Source organism: Nansenia antarctica (genome assembly GCF_963989245.1).
Source record: "Nansenia antarctica genome assembly, chromosome: 4".
NCBI lineage: Eukaryota > Metazoa > Chordata > Actinopteri > Argentiniformes > Microstomatidae > Nansenia > Nansenia antarctica.
Window position 1 is genome coordinate 22962220 of NC_137689.1, and position 19294 is coordinate 22981513.

Sequence of the window (19294 nt, forward strand, 5' to 3'; positions counted from 1 at the left end):
CATGGTATGAGGTTTACAGTGCTTCAATGCCAAATTGTTGAAAAAAAAAAAAAAAAGAATCTTGCCCTCTCTATACCAGTGCTTCAAGACAGCAGAATGCAGCATGAGAAGATGGAACAGTTCCACTCTAGGTTCCCTCAGTGACTCCAGCACCTGCACACATTCAAGACTGGTTCACTCAGAGTGACTGACGCCAACCTCTGCCAAAGGGAATGTGAAGGAGAGGTCATGGAGTGAGGACACAGGTGCCACTTTTTCCACAAAATTCTGATACACATACCATTCCCATCATTCATGAGACCCAAACAGTTCAGAAAAAAAACCAAAAGAAAAACAATCACATCAGAGCAACAGCAAAGAATGACAAAAGCAGCTGAAAGTTAACATGGTTTGCTTTGTTTCACATCCACTAGTAGGAGATGTCATTTGTAAAAAGATGTGACCCATTGATCAGTAAAAGATGTGACCCATTGATCAGTAAAGTGCATTTATGCAACACCAAACAAACAGGATAATGTTGACAGCGAATCGGAAGTTGTTATAACGTATCTGGGTTGTGATAATGGCCATGTCCTACCTGACTATAGCTGAAGTTGGTTATTGACGTATGTTAACTCTACATGTAGTTGACATTCCAGCCCTGAATTCACATTATAAGACTGATAACATTCAACAGAAAATAATGAGCTAATGGGAGTACATTCATAGATTAGATCTGGGCTTTCAAGCTGTGGTATAAAAAATCTTTAAAAAATATTACGCAGGTTTTGTGAGGTTCAACCTGATCTTTAAAAAATGCATGCCTGGTATTCTAGAAAGCAAAACACAAGGAGCCAATGTACTGAATAACATTTTCACGTTTGCTTGTTTCACATTTGTAATACTCCTCACTGTACCTAAAAAACATAACCTTGTCTGTGGTAATATAAAGAGAGATGGATAAATGAGAATTTTGATCTAACATGTGTTGTTTTGGGCCAACATGACGATAATGGGCTCCCTCCCAACTTACGACAAGAAAAAACGTTTTAAATATGAGGCGAATTAACTTAACTTTGCTCTACAACTGACTGCATGCAACATTATGTCTTTGAATGTTGCGAGACAACTCGCTTTTTTTTCTGTAATTTTTTCCCCTCCATAATTCACTTTGATACCATGCAATAGAAGACGTGCAAAAAGATAACACCTAACTCCACGAAACACATTTTTTTGATTGTTAATGGCTATGTTATGAATGCTTATAATATGTTATGCTTAGTCCATGCTGGCCTATAGAGACGTTTGTGAAAAAACAGCAGTGCTTAAGCCACAGGTCAAACAAACACACAGGGGATGCATGGAGTGTAAAACAACATGGATCCATAAAAATCACAATCTTTAGCTCTTACTCTATGTAGCTATGGGGTAAAACAATGCACAAAATAGTTTTTTGTCCTTCGTTTTCTTAATGTATTTGATTATCTTTTCTTAACTTAAAAGACATGTTTGATTGGCACTTCATCAGCACTTCTAAACAAGTTATTGATATCTAACATTTGATCGCACATCTACAATTTCAGAAGCTGCAGAGGTCTAGTTTGGCACAGGTTGTACTATAGAGTCTATTATTACTGTTACTATCTTATCAATACTGTATAGTATTCTATACACCTCGTTTAATGCTCCTGTCTTTAAGAGCATGTTTCTAATCAACAGACCAGACATCTTTTCAACTAAAATATTTTTGTATATTTTACTTATCAAATAGCAGCATTTTCATAACTTACAAAAAGTACATGTAAACCTATTCATTCAAAATCTTAGTAATTTCAAAGGTTCATACAACAGACATAACAAAAACACAAAACAGGACAACATGCTACTATATTGCTTCCAATATTCATTACATTTTCTTACTGTCAACTAAATCATCAATGACAGAAATATGGACGCCACCTGTCGATGATGAGTCATCATAATGCACAAACAAATCGCAAAGCTAATCTTAATCAGGCTTAGTTGGCACTCTCATCATCCACACAAATATAACATAGTTCACATTGTATCGACAACGCTGGACTGCATTTGGACTACAAACTAGATTAGCTACAATAAAGTACATATAGATCATGTGACATGACATATTCCACAGAAATTAATTCTAGTCATTTTCAGATATGAGGATATGCATAAAGGATGTCATTGTTTCAGCTTGAGGTCACAAACGAGTTCCCCACCTTTCCCTCTCTCTCTTGTACATCTCATCTCCTGCTTTATTTTGTCTAGAGGCTGGGATACAAGCTCTGTTTAACCAACAGAAATCTCAATCAAGATTCACCATCTTTTGTTTTCTAATAGAAAAAACCTGAACCCCTCCCTGCCCCCTTAAAAGGTCATAGTTCACGGTTTTAACCTTTCTACATCCTACTCGTTCCTCTTATAGGGGGAATTTGATAGTGTAGTTTGAGCCAATGTTGCTGGTTGGTCTTGTGGGTGTCACAGTCTGGAGGCAGGTGTTCTCTGTGCATTTTAGCCTTGTGAACTCTACGGGCTGTGTCAATATTTGCATACCCTTATGACCTATAGTGCATAACTCCCATCAATCACTTCGACCCACCCTGGCAACACCACACATCACCACCTATAAGTAGACAAGACAGGAGGACGGAGGGAGAGAGGGGGGAGCAGAGTGTAGGAGGAAAGAGAGACAGGGATCTGGACAGAGGTTAAAAAGAGCATTATGTAAGGGAATCAAATGTTGATAGAGAGGAAAAAGGGATGATGGATGCAGAAAGAGAGGATTTGGCACAATGTATAGATCAGACACCTCTACAGAAGGGTTCTCTCTGAGCCAAGCAGTTCATTTGCATTGATAAATCACCTGGATTTGTGCTTGTATTTAAAATCAGCGCGAAAATATCTGGTGGTTAGGGCGTAAAATACGACTTGTCTTAACCCCTAGGTGTGGAAGTTACCTTGTTTAGCTGGAGTGATCAAATTTCAGTTCAGTGAGTACGATCATAAATCATGGTACATCTTTCCAGAAATACAGTGAAAGGAAAGATAATGTGTATTCACTGAGTCAGGGTAATGGGCTTGCCAGTGCAACGCCATGCAGAAAGTTCAAAACCAGAGCTGCTGAAGGGGTCAAAGTCTGCCGATATGCCTTATAACTATTGAATAATGGGTAGAGGAGGGGCCCGTGATTTAATTTCACACAGAGAGTGTTTTTGTCCCTTTGATGTTGCTCGGTCTCTAACCCTGACAGCCCCATATTCTAAAAGCTGATCACAGAGCTCTGGTTGAAGGCCATTGATAAATGTCTTTAAAACAGAAAAGTAGGTCAGAATAAGATTCAGAATTGCTGTGCAGGAGAAAAATGTATGAGTAATTTAGGTATTTCAAAAGCGGTCGACTGTTGACTGATCAGTATGATATAAGAGACTTCCATTAATATGAGTATAGCAGCTTTCTGCTGTGCAGTACTGGTAAACAAAAAAAATGTCACAAGACGTCCCAGGATGGACGCTCTCGTGGAGATATTCCTTCGCTCATTGCTCCGCTGGTTTGCTCTTAACAACATGCGATGCATGTGTGCCAGCTGTAGGCCTATTTATTGTATAGATATGTACATCAAAATATGAACACTTGGCTCATTAGGGACAGACACACTTTGTGTTATGCCTCCATCATGTCTCACAGTGCAGTCATAAGACCCAGTGTACTCAAATGGAAACCATGGATAGCAGCACGGAAGCAAGCCAGGGTAATATCGGTGTGTTTGAAAATGTTCTAGACAATTACCCTCCCTGCCGTTTGCCAAACAATTTTTGCCCAAACTTTGCTCCTTTTATGCACTACCGCTGATATTAAGCTAGCGTTAATGTCTGCTTTAGGGAAGATAATAGGCTGGACTGACCATCTGCAGAAACTGTTTGGCTCGATCTGGATTTAACTCTAATTGAGAAGGATGGTCCACAGAAAAACTGAAAGTTGAGGCCTTTTTTCATTGTAACTCCATTTTCTTCTCATTAGTGTCTGGCTCTTGACTATCAGCTAGGCTAGATGTTAAGCAATAGTCACTTTGCTCCCAGACATTATTTCATACATAGCTTGTTGACTGCTTTGTAGTGCTTCATCCCCCGGGGAACTTTCCTGGTAAGATGTTGCTTCAATTGAGAGGTAAGACACCTCAAGCTGTATGTGTATAGGGTTGTCTTCTCTCATAGATTTGATGTTTCGTCTCATGGGGTTTAATACAATTTCTATGTATGAGTATGTCTCAAGGCAACATATCTACTGGCTAACTCGAAGTACAGGGCCAATTCATGACAATACGATAAAGGATTCGTCTTAGATCAGTAACTACATTATTCTGACCTAAACTGTCCACAGTGGCACAAGAAACAGTCTGCAATGGCAGCTAAAGGAGAACTGTGATTTTGTGGGTCTAAATATTAAGACTGGCTTGTATCTCAACATGAAATACAGTGCTATATTGTTAATGTAAAGGCAGAACTAGATCCCACAAACTACGGATGAGTAGACTACACTTTGAATTTTACAATCAAGGAGAGGAAGAATACTCTCCAAAGGGATTTTAATTTAGGTATTTAGTTAGATATGTCGTAGCACCAAAAGTAGGGTCTAGCAACTACACATGTGTTTGTGTACTCTTTGTCTGTGGTTGTGTTTGAGTTTGCATGTAAGCACGTGTCTGTGTGTGTGGGGTTATCTAAGTGTGAGTGTCTGTGTGTTTGTTTATGTCTGTGTACATTCCTGTGTGTCTCCTCTACCCTCTCACATTGAACATTTGACCCCTGAACTATACTCACATATAGTAACTGTGGAGTTCTGACTGGGTTTGAATTATACATATAAATTCACTGTAACTCAAAGTTTAGTCATCAAAAATAAACGAGAACAATAATATTGTCTTTACATTCAGATCAACCTGGATTCACAGGTTTAAGTAATCTATAAGTGTTTGAATGAGACAATATCAATAAATAACTGATGAAAATAAAATGACAAGAACCCAATTTTACAAACCTCAATTTTAGATTGAGTGACACTTTGACATAATGTCATAAACAATATAAATGTCAGCTAAGAATTTAGATTGAAATTGCTGCCTAATGGTCTTGAGATGACCCCTGGTGCTCGTCATGTAACCTCTTCCATGTAAACAATGCCTTCTGCATTGTGTACAAAGAGTGAGGTTAGCCCCCCCAAAAAAAGAAGAAAAAAAAAGGCATAAGCAAAGGCTATCTCTGCTCCTTTAGCTGTCTGGAACCTGAACTGACTCTCAACTCACCGGGAGCAGAGGTCTGCAACTGAAGCTGAAAACCAACTCAACAAATTAGAGAAAAAATTAGGAGAACAAAATACCCAAAATAAACCCAGCTATGAGGTTTTTTGAAGGAGGGTGAAATCGTGTGGCCTCACCCCTGGATCTGCAGCTTGGCAGTGGACCAGTTCAGCTTTACTCTGATCACCGTCATCAAAAGGACTCGACACAACTTTTAAAAAACATCAGGACTTCAGTCCTAAAAACACATTCACATATCACACACACTTATCTTGGTTTTCTCCCCGCCTCCTCCTTTGTGATCCTCTCTTAATACTGAAATATTGAACAGATATTTGGACGTTTCCTTTTTTTCCTCTGTGACCCTCTTGATTCCTTTCTTTTTCTCTGTCTTCATCCTTCCTTTCCTTTCATCTTTTTTTCCCTTTTAGCCCACCTTCTGTGGGTTGGTGGCACGCACGCCCTGCTCGTACGTGATCCGCTGGCTGATCAGATACTGGGCGGCTTGCGTTGCCGCGGGTGATCCCGTTATGGTAACTTTACGGTTCCGCGTGCCGGGGATGAACTCTCCCTTTTTGGAGATCTGGATGCGGGCTCCCGTCAGCTCCTGGTACTCCACCAGCGTTTTCCCTCCTTTCCCCAGGATGGCGCCCACCAGGTTCTCGGGCACGGCGATCTCCACCACGTCCTTGGCCCCGTCGCCCAGCTTCTCTGCGGCCAGCAGGGAGGAGGCCATCAGCGGGGACGAGGCGTTCAGGTAGCCGTTGGAGGCCCCTGTGGCGGCAGCCAGCGAGCCCAGGGAGAAGCCCCCGAGCCCCGCGACAGGGTGGCCGGCACCGCCGGAGGCGTCGCTGGCGTAGGAGGCCAGGAGGTTAGCGGCGGCGGCTGCGGCCGGGTTAGCGCTCGCCGCCACAGCGGCCAGGACACCGGAAGCGGCGGCGGGGTTGAGGCCCAGACCCAGGGTGTTGGTGTTATAACCATAGCTGGCCAGAGTGTTGAGGGCCGAGGTGATGGCCAGCAGGTCGTTGCCAGAGAAGCTGGACATTGCGGTGGGGAAGCCGCCCATGCCCGCCAGGCCGGCCTGGCCCAGGAGGCTGGAGGCAGTGGCAGCCGCGGCGGCGGCCGCGTTGGGCAGGACCTCGGCTGAGTTAGCGTAGGGAGAGCCGGTGGGGTTGGAGTTGGCCACAGGGCCGGAGATGTTGGAGTAGCTGATGTTGAGGCAGCTGCTGCTCTGAGGATCCTCCTGGATCTTCTGCACTATGATCTCCACAGCCTTCCGGTTCTGCTCGGGCTCCCCGCTGATGGTGACCACGCGCTCCTGCAGGTTGATGCCCTCGGGCTTCTGGGACAGCTGCACCCAGGCGCCCGACTGCTCCATCACTGCCTTCACGGTGGCTCCGCCCTTCCCGATGATCAGGCCAGCAGTGCTATTGGGCACTATCAACTTAGCCTACAGAGAGAGAGAGATAGAAATAGAGAGATTGAGAAGTTGGAAAGAGGGTTATGGAGAAAGAGAAAAACATCTCTCACTCACATCTCTGAGTCAGTCTGCCATCACAGCCCCTGCTTTACTCAGCTGTTTGTTAATCCCAGGGGTTTAGGCTGCAGCTGCCTCTAACTGTGGAGGACCAGGGGTAAAAATAACCCCATGCCCTCACATTTTCCTGACCCTGCCAGGGCCTGCGGGGTATACATCCAAAGAGACAGGCCTCTCTGCCTGACAAGGTGTGTTGGAAATGTGACTGTGCTCTTGCCATGTGGTGGTGACCAGTCGACACATGCTACGTCAATTCCTCATGTCAACATTCTCGTTCTCCAGCATCAAACCTACGTGTTTCTACTTGTGTATGTGAAGCAGTACGCTTTGTCTTATCATTAGATGTAATATTGGCATGGTGTTCGGGGTTGACTTGTCTCACCTGTTTGACGCGGTCGGGGTTGACTGTGGTCTGAGGTTGCAGTATGCTGACTGGCTCTGTTTTCTGGGCACTCTGGGGCATCTCGCGGACTTTCTCCGCGATGAAGTTGTGGACACCATTCAGCGCTTCGACTGTACCCTGTATGAGACACACACGCTCTGTGGTTCCTGTGAGGAGAGAGGAACAAAACATGATGATGTCACATTTTAGTGATCAGAAGGGCTCTCTGTTTAAATGAAGCTGGCGGAAATGATTTCTCTCCTGAAATGTGTTTGCTGAGGACATATAGAACAAACAATTGATAAAAGGACAATTTGTTCCTAGTTGTACAAATCAACCCCTGGAGAGTTATTGGTGCTAGAATATTATTCAGATAAAAAAGCCTCCATGTGGTTTGTTAACACAGTTTTAGATACACAGTATTACACATTATTTTTACTGGAGGGGCTAATTGCTAGCCTATTCCAGCTCCCTCTGAGTTAATTTACACGATCAAGAATAGAGCAGCTGAAAGAAGAAAAAAAAAAGACAAGCTCGGGTAACAAACCACAGGGGGACAAAGGATTCCTCCTAAATGATGTAACTCTTTCAGAGCCCAGGAATTCTGAGTCTGTCCACTCCGACCCCCCACCCCCACCCCCCACCCTCTATAGACTCCACACACTCTTGCTTCTTCCCAGCTTCTTTCTACACCCCCGTTGTTGGCCCTACCGGAATTCCGTTGCCATGGTTAAGGAGCCGCGCCGTGGAAACAGGTGATGCAACAGTGTGTCCTTTCTACAGCCTGCATGCTTCTCTTTGACTCTCCGTCTCTTACCCCACCCCCTCTCCTCTGCCTTGCTCTCTTTTTCTTTCTTTCCTTCCTTCTCACACATACACCCATAGTACTTTCATACCACCATCGTCAATTTAAACTTTATTGCATCTACCAAATATACGAATATTATGAGTCTTAAAAACATACAAAATGATTTGCTGGTGAGCAACAATCTCGTGAAATCCAATCGGTTCCAGGGATGGTGTGGTACAGACACATTTCCCATGGTAGCAACAGAGTCTTCCTAACCTTCTAATTCAGGGGACTTCGCTCATGTTAAAAGACCAGCTGGCCAAGACTGGCCTGTTCGTTTCCGGGCAACACTGCTCTGCTCTAGCTTTGGTCATTTGTGTTCTATCCTATAATGTGATTCCATCTTCCCTTACAGGATTCGGTGACACAAACATCTGCCCGTTAGGCACCTGTCGACATTCAGGAAATGTATGTCCGAGTTATCAAACCACACAGTCCTTGTCTGGGGAAAAACTCCAGGGTTTAATCAAAGTAGCCTTGAGGTTCTGACTGAGAACCAAACACGGGCTGGTTGCCACTGTTCCCATCTCAAAAGCCTGATATTCAACCATATTGTCTTTCACCAGTTATGTGGTGCGGACAGTGTAGTCCCTTGGTTCGTCTTGTCCATTGCGGGTATGTATCTCTATGTGATGCCATGCATTGTAGATGGAAGAACACTAAGAATTTCAACGGTAGCCCCAAGTAGAGAATTTGGTTGGATCTCTAGACTAGTACTAGACTACAGGCTATATATGACCAGCTATAATGTGGGATCAGTTATATGTGTGTAATAAAATCAACAATAAGTGTCTTTAATCTTACGATGGATTTCTGGCACCATGTTTAGTCTCTCCAGGCGGAGTGAAGAAGGACCTCCGTTCTGGAGTGCAGTGGCCTCTGTCCAAAGCCTTAGGCTGCAGTTCTTTAACTGCAGAGGGCTATAAAGCCCTAACAACTATCTGCATTTTCCTCTGAATACTGAGAGGCGTTTTTCAAAGCATTTCAGTTAGGTTGCTTATGACTCTTTGAAGGAACTACCTCACCAAGAATGGACTGACTGGTATGTATCCTTTTTCAGGGTGAGGTCAGACATTGTGTTTTTTCGGCTAATCAAAAACACAAGCCCCATATTTCTATGACATCATAACCTTTTTATCTGTCCGTACAGCACAGTGAGTAACTTTATATGCTAGCTGGGCTAACAGCCAGCTGCACAAAGGAGGGAGTCTGGAGTTTTGGTTCTAAGATTTTTGCCCTCGAATCATGGACCCACAGCTTTCTTTGCAGCTGCTGGGACCTGTGCGTGTGTGTGTGTGTGTGTGTGTGTGTGTGTGTGTGTGTGTAAGCATGCATGTACTATGTGTGCACAGTATGTCCTATGCAGGCCCGGTTGGGGTAATGTTGTCATGTAAGGTGTTGTTAAGGATGCGATCAAATAACAAAAAGGGGGTTGGGTTGAGTGTGTTACTAGGCAAACCTGTAAACAAAACTCTGGAGAGCCGGCTTGATGCCATCTTATTTATGGCATTATCTAAACTATCAAGTACTATAAGAAAAATATTAGGAGAGAGAGAGGGGGGGGGGAGGAAACTTGGCGTGTGTGAGAGCAGCTTGAGTACAGCTGGGCCAGGGTCACATCCAGTGAGAGAGAGAGAGATTGAAACAGGCTATTTCTGGGCCTGCCCCCTTGTCTTCTCCCTCACACACAATCATGCATCATCCACACCCTTCACTATCTCCAGTCATTCATCTCAGGCCACCACAGCAGGGCCCAGTCGTACAGCTCTCATCAAGGCTCTTCCATTCATGGTCTCATGTCTTACACTGACTGATGGGGAGACGTGAGGTGGGTGGGATCCTTTAACCGAGCTATCGCTGAGCGGTCCGCCGGGGGAAATAGCTCTGTCTATTTGTCTCCTGCAGTGTGTCATGGTACTGTATGCAGTGTGAGCTCAGGCTGCTACAGGACAAGAGGTGAGGGGGTGAGCCGTGTGTAATGGCATTAAAAATAACATGTTAGCACAGGTCTCACACGCAACAGCGCGAACTGAAGGTAGAGGAAACACTCCTACTAAAACACCTGACCTACTCAAGTAGAGAAAGGATACATCTCAAAAGGAAGAAAAAAACCAGCCTACATAAGTAGCAGCATATCCAGGTAGTAGAACGTAATAAAAAAAGACAGTTTCATGGGTTTCACCTGGGTTCTTGTCTTTTTAATCCCAGGGTTTTTATCTTTTAAAAGACAACAGCTGCAAATGCTTGTGTATCTGGTCCTGGAGTGGAGTTCTAGCCCATTGTGCAGTGTAGTAGTTTAATTTTACTTTGGGGGGGCCGTAGCACCGCCCAATCAGATCCCTGCCAGCACCCTCTCCCTGAATGGCTCTCCTCACTCACCACAGTAATGAGGCGGGGGGAAAGCAGAGCAGGTGGTGGCCTATCAACACATCTACGACCCAGCGGCAGAGACAGAGAGGGTCCAAACAGCACAACTGCTTTCATGTGTTCTGTCTAAACAAGCAGCGCTATTCATTCCATGCTAGTTAACTAGTACATTTTTGGTGTCCTGTTGTATTTATGTATCTACTGCAGTTTGTTGTCTGGTACTTGTACTCTGCAATGATAATAAGGTTTAATCTAATCTAATTTGTTGATTGTTGTTCATACAGACGTTTTTTTTTTAGGCGGGATATTCAAAGTAAAGAAGACCCTATAAAAGAGGGTTATTATACTTCTATTCTGTGCCAAGGTTTGGTGATACTTTGCCAAGGTTCAGTCAAAGCATAATATATCAAGCCTTCCTCCGTTCGAAAAATAGGCCATATTAGAGCCATGTTGTACAAATTTCTGCAGGGCAGTATAATCTCTCTTTTCTACATATAGCTCATTTCAGAGTGCAATATCACTCGGAATTGGCAGAGGTTGGGGGACAGATTCTTTTTCATTGACCTAATCTAGATAGCCATTTAGAGGCACACATTTAGTCCTGGAGAACTATTCTCCTCTGTCATATAATTGTTTGCTTGAGGCAAGCAGAGAATTTACTATAAGTCATCTTGTGTGAAAAGAATCGGAGGGAAAAGCAGTGCGCTCATTCCTCTCCATTTATGTCTCCGTGAGCAACTGACGACATGCTTTTAGTTTCGCTGTACCACAGTCGATATCCGATCTGTATAAAATGATTTCAAACCAGTGTACAACACAACAAAACATGTAGTTCTATCAGTTATCAGAGTAAACATCTGGACATAATCAACAGTGAGCAGCTCAACACCTGTTATATTTCAGCAGGTTGAAACCTCCTCCGGCATGAAGGACATACAGTACACGTCTCTCAGACTCTGGAATTTCTGTTAGAGGACATGATGCTTCAGCACCCAGCAGAGAGAGCTGTGACCTCCATCACATAGGGGTCATTGGAAAACATGACCGTCTTTTTTCCATGTGCCCACATTGTTTCCAATAAGAACCTTCTCAATGACTGGTGCTTTCAATGTACCCTTACATTTCCTGGACATAAGAAAATGTGCTCTCTATCTGAAAATAAAATGGCAGCCAGGCAGCTACAAGGGAAACTGATTAAATGCAGTTCTTGCATTGTACTAGAATGGAGAATGATTGTTCTTCTGGGGAATACAGACTTTGCACAGAAATTGGCTTGACTCCCTGCTAAGAGTGCAGCCAAATTAAAAAGAGAAATTGCTTGAAAGATTTAAATGCTACTCCTGAGTCAATAACAGCTGGAGCATTGGTATGGATCTGTTGTCTGGGTAGAGAGCTCTTAGAACTTGTCAGGTGTCATGGTTGGGGTTTTACCTGCAGTCCCTGGTTGGGGTGAACAAACAATGAACAGAATCTTCCCAGTCCTCACATGCCATTAATAATTTCTAATAATTTGCCATTTAGCAGACACTTTTAATCCAAAGCGATTTACAATTATGAATTACAGGGACAGTCTCCCTGGAGTAACTGGGGGCTAAGTGCCTTACTCAAGGGCACACTAGTGGTGGTGTTTCAGGCGGGATTTGAACTCACAACCTTCCGATCACCAGACCAACTCACTATCCACTAGAGTAGACCACCACTACCCCCACCACTACTATTAGAATAGTATTCAGTATTCATCAGAGAATGTGATGGTTCTGGAGACTCTAACCTGTCCCAGCCTTTATATTGGAACAATGTGAAGGATAAGTGGAGCCCTCTTACCTGGGTAGAAGTCTTTGGATTTGGACAGCTTGATAGTGGCGCCCGTCTCTTTCTGCAACTGCACGATGGTCTGGCCGCCCTTGCCAATTATAGAGCCGGCCGCATAGCTGGGGATCAGCACCTTCAGGAAGTACTCACCCTCCTCTGGGGAGGGAGACAGGCACAGAAAGGGAGAGGGGTCAGAGCTACTGTAGTGAAGACGCTCTACACATCACATATACAACCTAGCCCCTCAGACAGCCCGGCTCTCGCATTCACTATGTATTCTTATTCATTCTTGGATTCAATATTTCACAATAGGAATGTATAACTGTCACATGCATTGCATTCACTTGAGTAGGTAGCTACATATCTTGTTGTCAAACTTCCACGCTGAGGGGGAGGTATCTAGAGGGTTATATTTCATTTTTGAGTGTCATTCTTTGTAGCCTCCAGTCCCACATTTTATCAGTTTGGTGACACGTTCTGTGTTCTGTCCCAGATTTTCTGTGGAGTAAATGCTGACCTCGTTTCCAGTTTGCAGAGGTCTAATTTTAACTGTTTTCAAGGAGTTTTGGTTTCCTTTTTATAATCCTCTGACAACATTTTTGAATTTCAAGGTTCAAATCAATCCACGTCTAACAGTATCAATCATCAATCATAAATCAATCCGAGAGACGAGCACAAGAAACATCAGAATTTTTTCAAAATGACATATTGTAATAGGGAATATTACTCACAGAGGACTGTACAGGAGAAACACAGAAAACGGTCATATGCCTGCAGTGCATGAAATCCAATACAGTGTGATCCTGAGTAATGAGTGGAAGTGATGAGAGCATATGGGACACAAATCCCTCAGATTTGTTAAAGTGGGTACTGCCAAGACTGACTCTTATCTCCTCCATTTCCGAAGAGGTCTCAATGAGCTTACAGTGTTTTGTATCAGTCAGTGATTGACAGCAAGTCAGCTCAAGGGATAGGCTAGCCAAACATTCTGTTCTGCCATTAAACTGAAAGTTCCTCTGCCTATAAGTGGCTCAATCCAGACAAACCCTAGCACAGTGAAAGGGCTAGCGCAGAACAAACTAATCAACCACATATCGGGATTGGATGTTGCGTGATTATAACCAACACTTGGGTGTGCTACGCCACAAATACGTTAAATAAAGAAAAAACTTAAATACAGACAGACATGCCCCAATATTACCCTCAAAATCAAGATAATAGTAAATGACATGCTGGTACCAAAATAATTATTCTAATTCTAATTCTAATTCTTAATTTAACATTTATTTTTTACGATGGAATGACGTCCCTTTGGGACCTCTTCAGTAGCCATATTAGCAGCAAGGATGACGTCATTCCACTACGAATGGACGTTTAAAGTACTGTTCACTCCGTATCCATGTACATGAACAATCTATATAACACAAACCAGCACCGAAACGGATGGTGATAACAATGATAATTTTTGAATGATGCCACGGTTTTGGGTTTGTGAGTGTCGTCACATCTTTTGCTTCATGCGGGAGGGGGCGGGGTGAATGTGGGGGCTCATCCAGAGGCAGTGATGATGGATGTAGGTCTGCACACTTAGATCTCCCTATGCTAAGACTGACCTTCTGTTTGCCTCTGTAATGCGCTCATTAGATCCACATCTTAATGAACATGACACTGACATCTATGGGATTTCACACTCGGCCTACACGTCAGCTATGTTCCTGATTGCATTAATATGCCTCTCATGTTCCATTTGGGGTTTGATTGTTTTGCTGGAAAGGCCGACGCTTTTGATTATGGCAATGACGTTATGGTTTCTCAAACCCCAGGTCAATTAGATGACATTAAGTTGCCTTGGTCCAAAAGGACCCTCCTTGCTGCTCTGAGTCTCATGACTCTGTATTCTAAATTTCAATGAAAATTCTCTCAATCTTCAACATGGTGAACAGCCCCGTCAACATATATATATGTTATATACATATATATGTATATATGCTGTAAATCACACTAATGACTCTCCAAGAACATCAGTAGCACTTCTATAAATCTGAGAGAAACCATTATAATGGCGTCACACTATGACAGGAACCATATTCATTCATATAAGACCCCTTTTTCTGCATGGATCTCTGCTTCATACTCCAGACATTTCCCCTTTTCAAGCAAAAAAAAAAGCGTATGACAATAAATGACCTTGGTGAAAAAGAAAAGCCCATGGCCCATACGTTGGTAAATGTGTTCATTAGGCTTCAGACTCTGTGATAGTGGTCACCAAGGCTGTCTCCAAGGCTACTCAGTCAAGACAATCTGAACAATGGGGATCGAAGAGTCAAACCGTCCTCTGTAGGACCTGCCGTTGGCAGGCGAGCACAAACCCCTATGTCTCTTAAACCAGTGTCACCCCAGCAGGGGAAGGCATGCTGCTGAGATCCCCTCCATTGCCTTCACAGCAGCGTTTGCTGTCATTAGTCAATAATTAATTCAGTCCTCGCGTCTGAAATCACAGTAACAGGTTTCAATGGCGTCAAGTGGTAGAGTAAACATGGCAATCTGTTGCTGCGATTCCACCAGGGGATGGGTACAGCGGGGCAGGTTGGGGGAGCTAAGCCCAGTGGGGTGTGAGTTCAGAACCCCCCCGATCCAATGCTGAAGGGATGGCTTGGAGGAGAGAGACACGGACACGGAGCCAAACGTGTTTAGTGAAGTCACTCAAGGGGGGTGGGTCAGGAGGAAATGCCTTGTGACCACCCCCCACCCCCCCCCCCCTCCTCTTCACTACCCCTCCAGATACCCACTCTGCATTTCAATAGACCAACCTGCACCGCTGACAGCCAGCAAGGACGATGGAACAAAACGTGCAATAATGAACCGATGAGATTTGCGTGCCGCGATACAAAACAAAGAGTTACGCATGATAAATGAATTCAACAAGTCACACAAAAAGAGTTTGGCTCTTACCCATTCTGAGATCTGCTGGTTAAAATCCTCTGTCAGATCGCCATCAATGCCGGGGCACAATCTCTAAAGGGTACCTTAACGTTGGGCTCGGCATAGGTGCAATGGTGGCGTTGAGGAATGCGGCCGGTCAACCTATTTCACCAAGGTCTAACACATCAGTGGGTGCAAAAAAAAAGATTTCACCGCAGCATCCAAGCCATGCCTGCAGCTGGCCAGAGCCTCAATTGTCTGAGAAAATGCTAATGCAGGCTCTCAGTGTTTTCAGTGAAAGACGCCACGCATTGTTCAAGCCTGCACCGGTTTGAAGGGGGGGGGTCTTCCCTGCCGCATCACCCTTTTCACTGCTCTCATCCATATTCATCGAGTGGCCCGTCCATCTGCAGTAGCGTGGAGGACTGACACCCTGCCTGGCCAATCAGCAACCTCCTCCCCCCAGCGCGTCACGTCCCCACCCCCCAATGCCTGTCCCAAAAAAATTGAATTTTCTCCCCCCACTCCGCCTCTTTTGACGCAGCACTATAAAGCGTAGAAGCCCATTCACTTTCCTTTTTAGTGGAAAATGACAAAGGCGAAACGAGCCGTGGGGTTGGTTTGTGTGTTCAATGGGAGAGAGCGTGGGGTGACCTTGAGCGATGGCTGAAGAGGTGTGTGGACGCCGAGAGTGGATGATGGAGGAGGAGAGGAGTGATCTGAGAAGAGCGCGCCGAACGCCACCCCCCCTTTTCCCTCCTATCCTCTCCCACCCCCCTTTTCCTTAGACGGCCATGTTTTAGAGGGCGGGGGGGCTCATCAACCACTGCAAATGGCAGTGCCGCAGAATGGTGGAGGGGGGCGACGAAACCAATCACTACGCCTATAAATCTTATAGAGAGGTATCCTACGTGTGTGTGTGTGTGTGTGTGTGTGTGTGTGTGTGTGTACGTGTGTTTGTGTGTGGAGAGCGGGCGGGGGGAGGTTGGCTCCGCTCAATAGCCATTTCCAGGGAACCTCTAGAAACACAAGTCCCATTTGCCTAACCGCTTACATTTTCAAGATTAATATCCAATGTCTTCAAATCACACAGCAGAACTGTACTATTTACAGAGGCCCATAAGCTTCTGGACAAATGTCTTTCAGTAAATTCTACCCATAAACCAATCACATTCATTGTGTCGCCAATGCTCACCAGTGGCGTACATAAGCATTGTCTTCCTGAAGGCTTCTCTCTCTATCTCTCTCTCTCTCTCTCTCTCTCTCTCTCTCTCTCTCGCTCCCTCTCTCTTTTTCACTCTGCCACCTGGCAAATTCACAGTCCACTCACGTCACACCGCTCTGCAAGGGCACCTGTGTCCTTCTCACAAAACACCCCACCAGCTCACATTCCTGTGCCAACCTTTCCATTAGCAACATTACCATATCATACCTAATCCTACAGCTACACAGGCTTAGAAAAAGCGTGTGAGCCAGCAACAGGGGCTCAGGACATGGGTAATTACTGTCTAAATTAGCATGAGCGATGAATGAAAGAGATGTTCAATTTGAGGAAGAGGAGGAGGTACTGCTGATAAAAAAAGAAGCTATTCCTCCTCACCCAGTTTGGCTGTAATTCTCTCAACCTGTGCCTGAAAGCACAATAGACGCACAGCAGTAAATAGTAGCCTAGTGCTTCTGCCCATTATGGTAACTGCTAATCATGTTCATGTTTAACAGGAACTGGATGATCAATATCAGACACAGTCAGGATGTATGTAATGACTAGAAGGATATACTAAACCATTTACCAGACAAGATGTAATATACGTAATAGTGCAAATTGTTTATACATATATGTGGAACCTAATAAGATAATGATTTTAACATACTAAAATATGACATGACTACAAAACACACATAATAGATGATATGTAATCTGGCGGTTGTATAGGTTGTGCAGTAATAGTCTAGAGCTCTAGTCTGCTCATGACAGTGTTACTACATCACTGAGATGAACATCACAGACAGTCTCATTACAAGGAGAGCGGTAAGACATGGTCTCTCCACCTCCACCTCATCGAATGTGTTAACCATGACGACAGGTTATTACTGTAGTGATATATGGTGACTAGTTATCAGTTGTTAGTTATTATTAGGTTTTCGCTAATAGCATCCTCTGGCCATTATAGTCGAAAGCCAGACAAAGCCAACTGGTACACCAGCTAGTGAATAATACAGTATTCTTTGCTGGCACACTATTACCATAGCACATGGAATAAGTGGTCCCCATGAGCTGGTCTACAGCATACTGATCAAAAGCTGGAGACAAGACTTGCCTTGACATGGATTCATGTATCTACCATCACCATCCCAAACACCCTCAATCTTATAACTGAAATGTTACTATTCTCCTTAGATGAATCATCTGGTAAGCATGTGTGCAACACATTGCAGGCTCTTTATTTGGGTTGGGTTCTTCTTGTGTGTAAAATTAATTAACATATTCAAAGTTTTTATTAATTTAAAACACAAGTAAGCAACACAAATAGGTTTGTCCAGGGGGAAGTAGTATATTTGTGTGACTCTCCGGTCTGACAGTTTGCTTGTGCTGTAATCCGAGCTGGCATAAGGGATATAAAACCACGGTGGCTTAGGTTGATAACATTTAACTGTTATAGCAGTCGTAAAAGTGGCTTCATACCTAAATTTTTGCAGAAAAACTGTGCTGTAAAGAAGAGCCTGTGATCCAGAGGACCTAGCCTTATAGCGTATTGATTCAGAAGGCTTAGCCTTATACCGGTTATTGACTGTTATTGATTGTTGTTGTAAAGGAATCAACATACAATTGTAAGGGGACAGTATGGAAGAAGGATCAAAAGTGACATTTACAATATGCAGTGTTGCTTCTGCAAATGTTTCAAAAAATGTCAGTTGTTTTGCTTGATAATATTGTTATCAACCCCACATAGAGCGTGTGCCTTATTAACTCAATTTCCCACTATATGGGAAACGTCACACTGAATCTCAGATGGACAACATGAAGGGGTGATTGGGTTCAGAGCTGACAGATACCAACTATCACTTTACTCTTGTCACTCGAGGCTTGCTTCTTTTTAGGCAAGTGTAATGTATACCTGAAAATGTGGAATTCAAGTTAAAGTTACAATGCTTTGAAACAGAGTATGTTTGAACAACATACAAGTAGCCTATGTTTCATACTGCAACTGCACCAATGAGTGATATTATAATGCGCCAAGAAAAGCTGCTGTGACATTTCATTGTTAAACTGTCTCTTAAATGTATATGGGGTGATGACAGATGAAACATTCACATCAAAGAGGCCCTGCAACATGAGTTCGTTTTACACGCAGGAGACAACGTGCTGATAAGGTGTCCATAATATACATAAAGGCCACTATCTCTTCTCTTACCTCCCGTGTTTGTGCGCTTGGTACAACTGGCCTCTTCGCTCGGAGTTTCCAGCGGCCGCTTACGGGAGTCGAGTGGCTCCGACGTCTCCATGTGCTGCTGTTGACTGTGATGGTGAGGAGGACTCGAGAAAACCCCGTTTTGTTCAACTGCTCCACCGGCCATCATTTTCCGAACAGTTTGTTATTCAATTAGCGTTATTCCACGGCGCCCTCACCACATGACATAGAGTACGAAAGCGAGTTCTGGCCAAAATAGTCAAGTTTTCTCCGGTTTGAATGAAAATGTCTCCACCTTTTCCCCGTTCAACAACACCAAAATGACATGAACACAGCGTGCATTCGGTCCAGCTTGTTCTCGACTCTGCTCAGTGTTGGCTGATCGAGCGTCACAGAAAAGCTAAATATACAAATCCATTGAGTGAAATGCTTTTCATTCGCGCGCTCTTGTCAGTTAAAAAGCTTTGTCTTCTTCAGTAATTATCCTCTTGCCGGTTATTCATACGAAACAACCCCCATTAGAGTCGCTTAACACAATGTGTAACTCGCTGTTGAACTATGATGCAGGTGAACAATTGACGATGTGAGCAGAACACTTGCTAAAAATGTTTGGTTTTTTCTATCATCTTCACGCCATCTTCCGGGATGAACATGTACAGTAAGTCCGCAGCATGTCGGTGTTTGATAAGCACAGGTTTTGTTTTTAAGGTCTTTTGAAGAG

The 19294-nt window shown here is 43.9% G+C and overlaps 1 protein-coding gene across 3 annotated transcripts; it reads right to left on the reverse strand.

Moving 5' to 3' along the window:
* Positions 1-5720: 5720 nt before the first annotated feature.
* Positions 5721-18742, reverse strand: LOC308156942 (RNA-binding protein Nova-1-like; the record flags this gene model as incomplete). 3 transcript variants are annotated; one of them, XM_080530402.1, is made up of 4 exons in its annotated part: positions 5721-6743; positions 7213-7379; positions 12254-12397; positions 18577-18742. In XM_080530402.1, the coding sequence occupies 4 exons, from the start codon at positions 18740-18742 to the stop codon at positions 5721-5723; spliced, it is 1500 nt and encodes a 499-aa protein (XP_080386528.1). The 3 variants fall into 3 exon arrangements, with proteins under 3 accessions (XP_080386528.1, XP_080386526.1, XP_080386527.1); XM_080530400.1 differs by having other exon boundaries at positions 7135-7379; XM_080530401.1 differs by having other exon boundaries at positions 12254-12457.
* Positions 18743-19294: the final 552 nt, after the last annotated feature.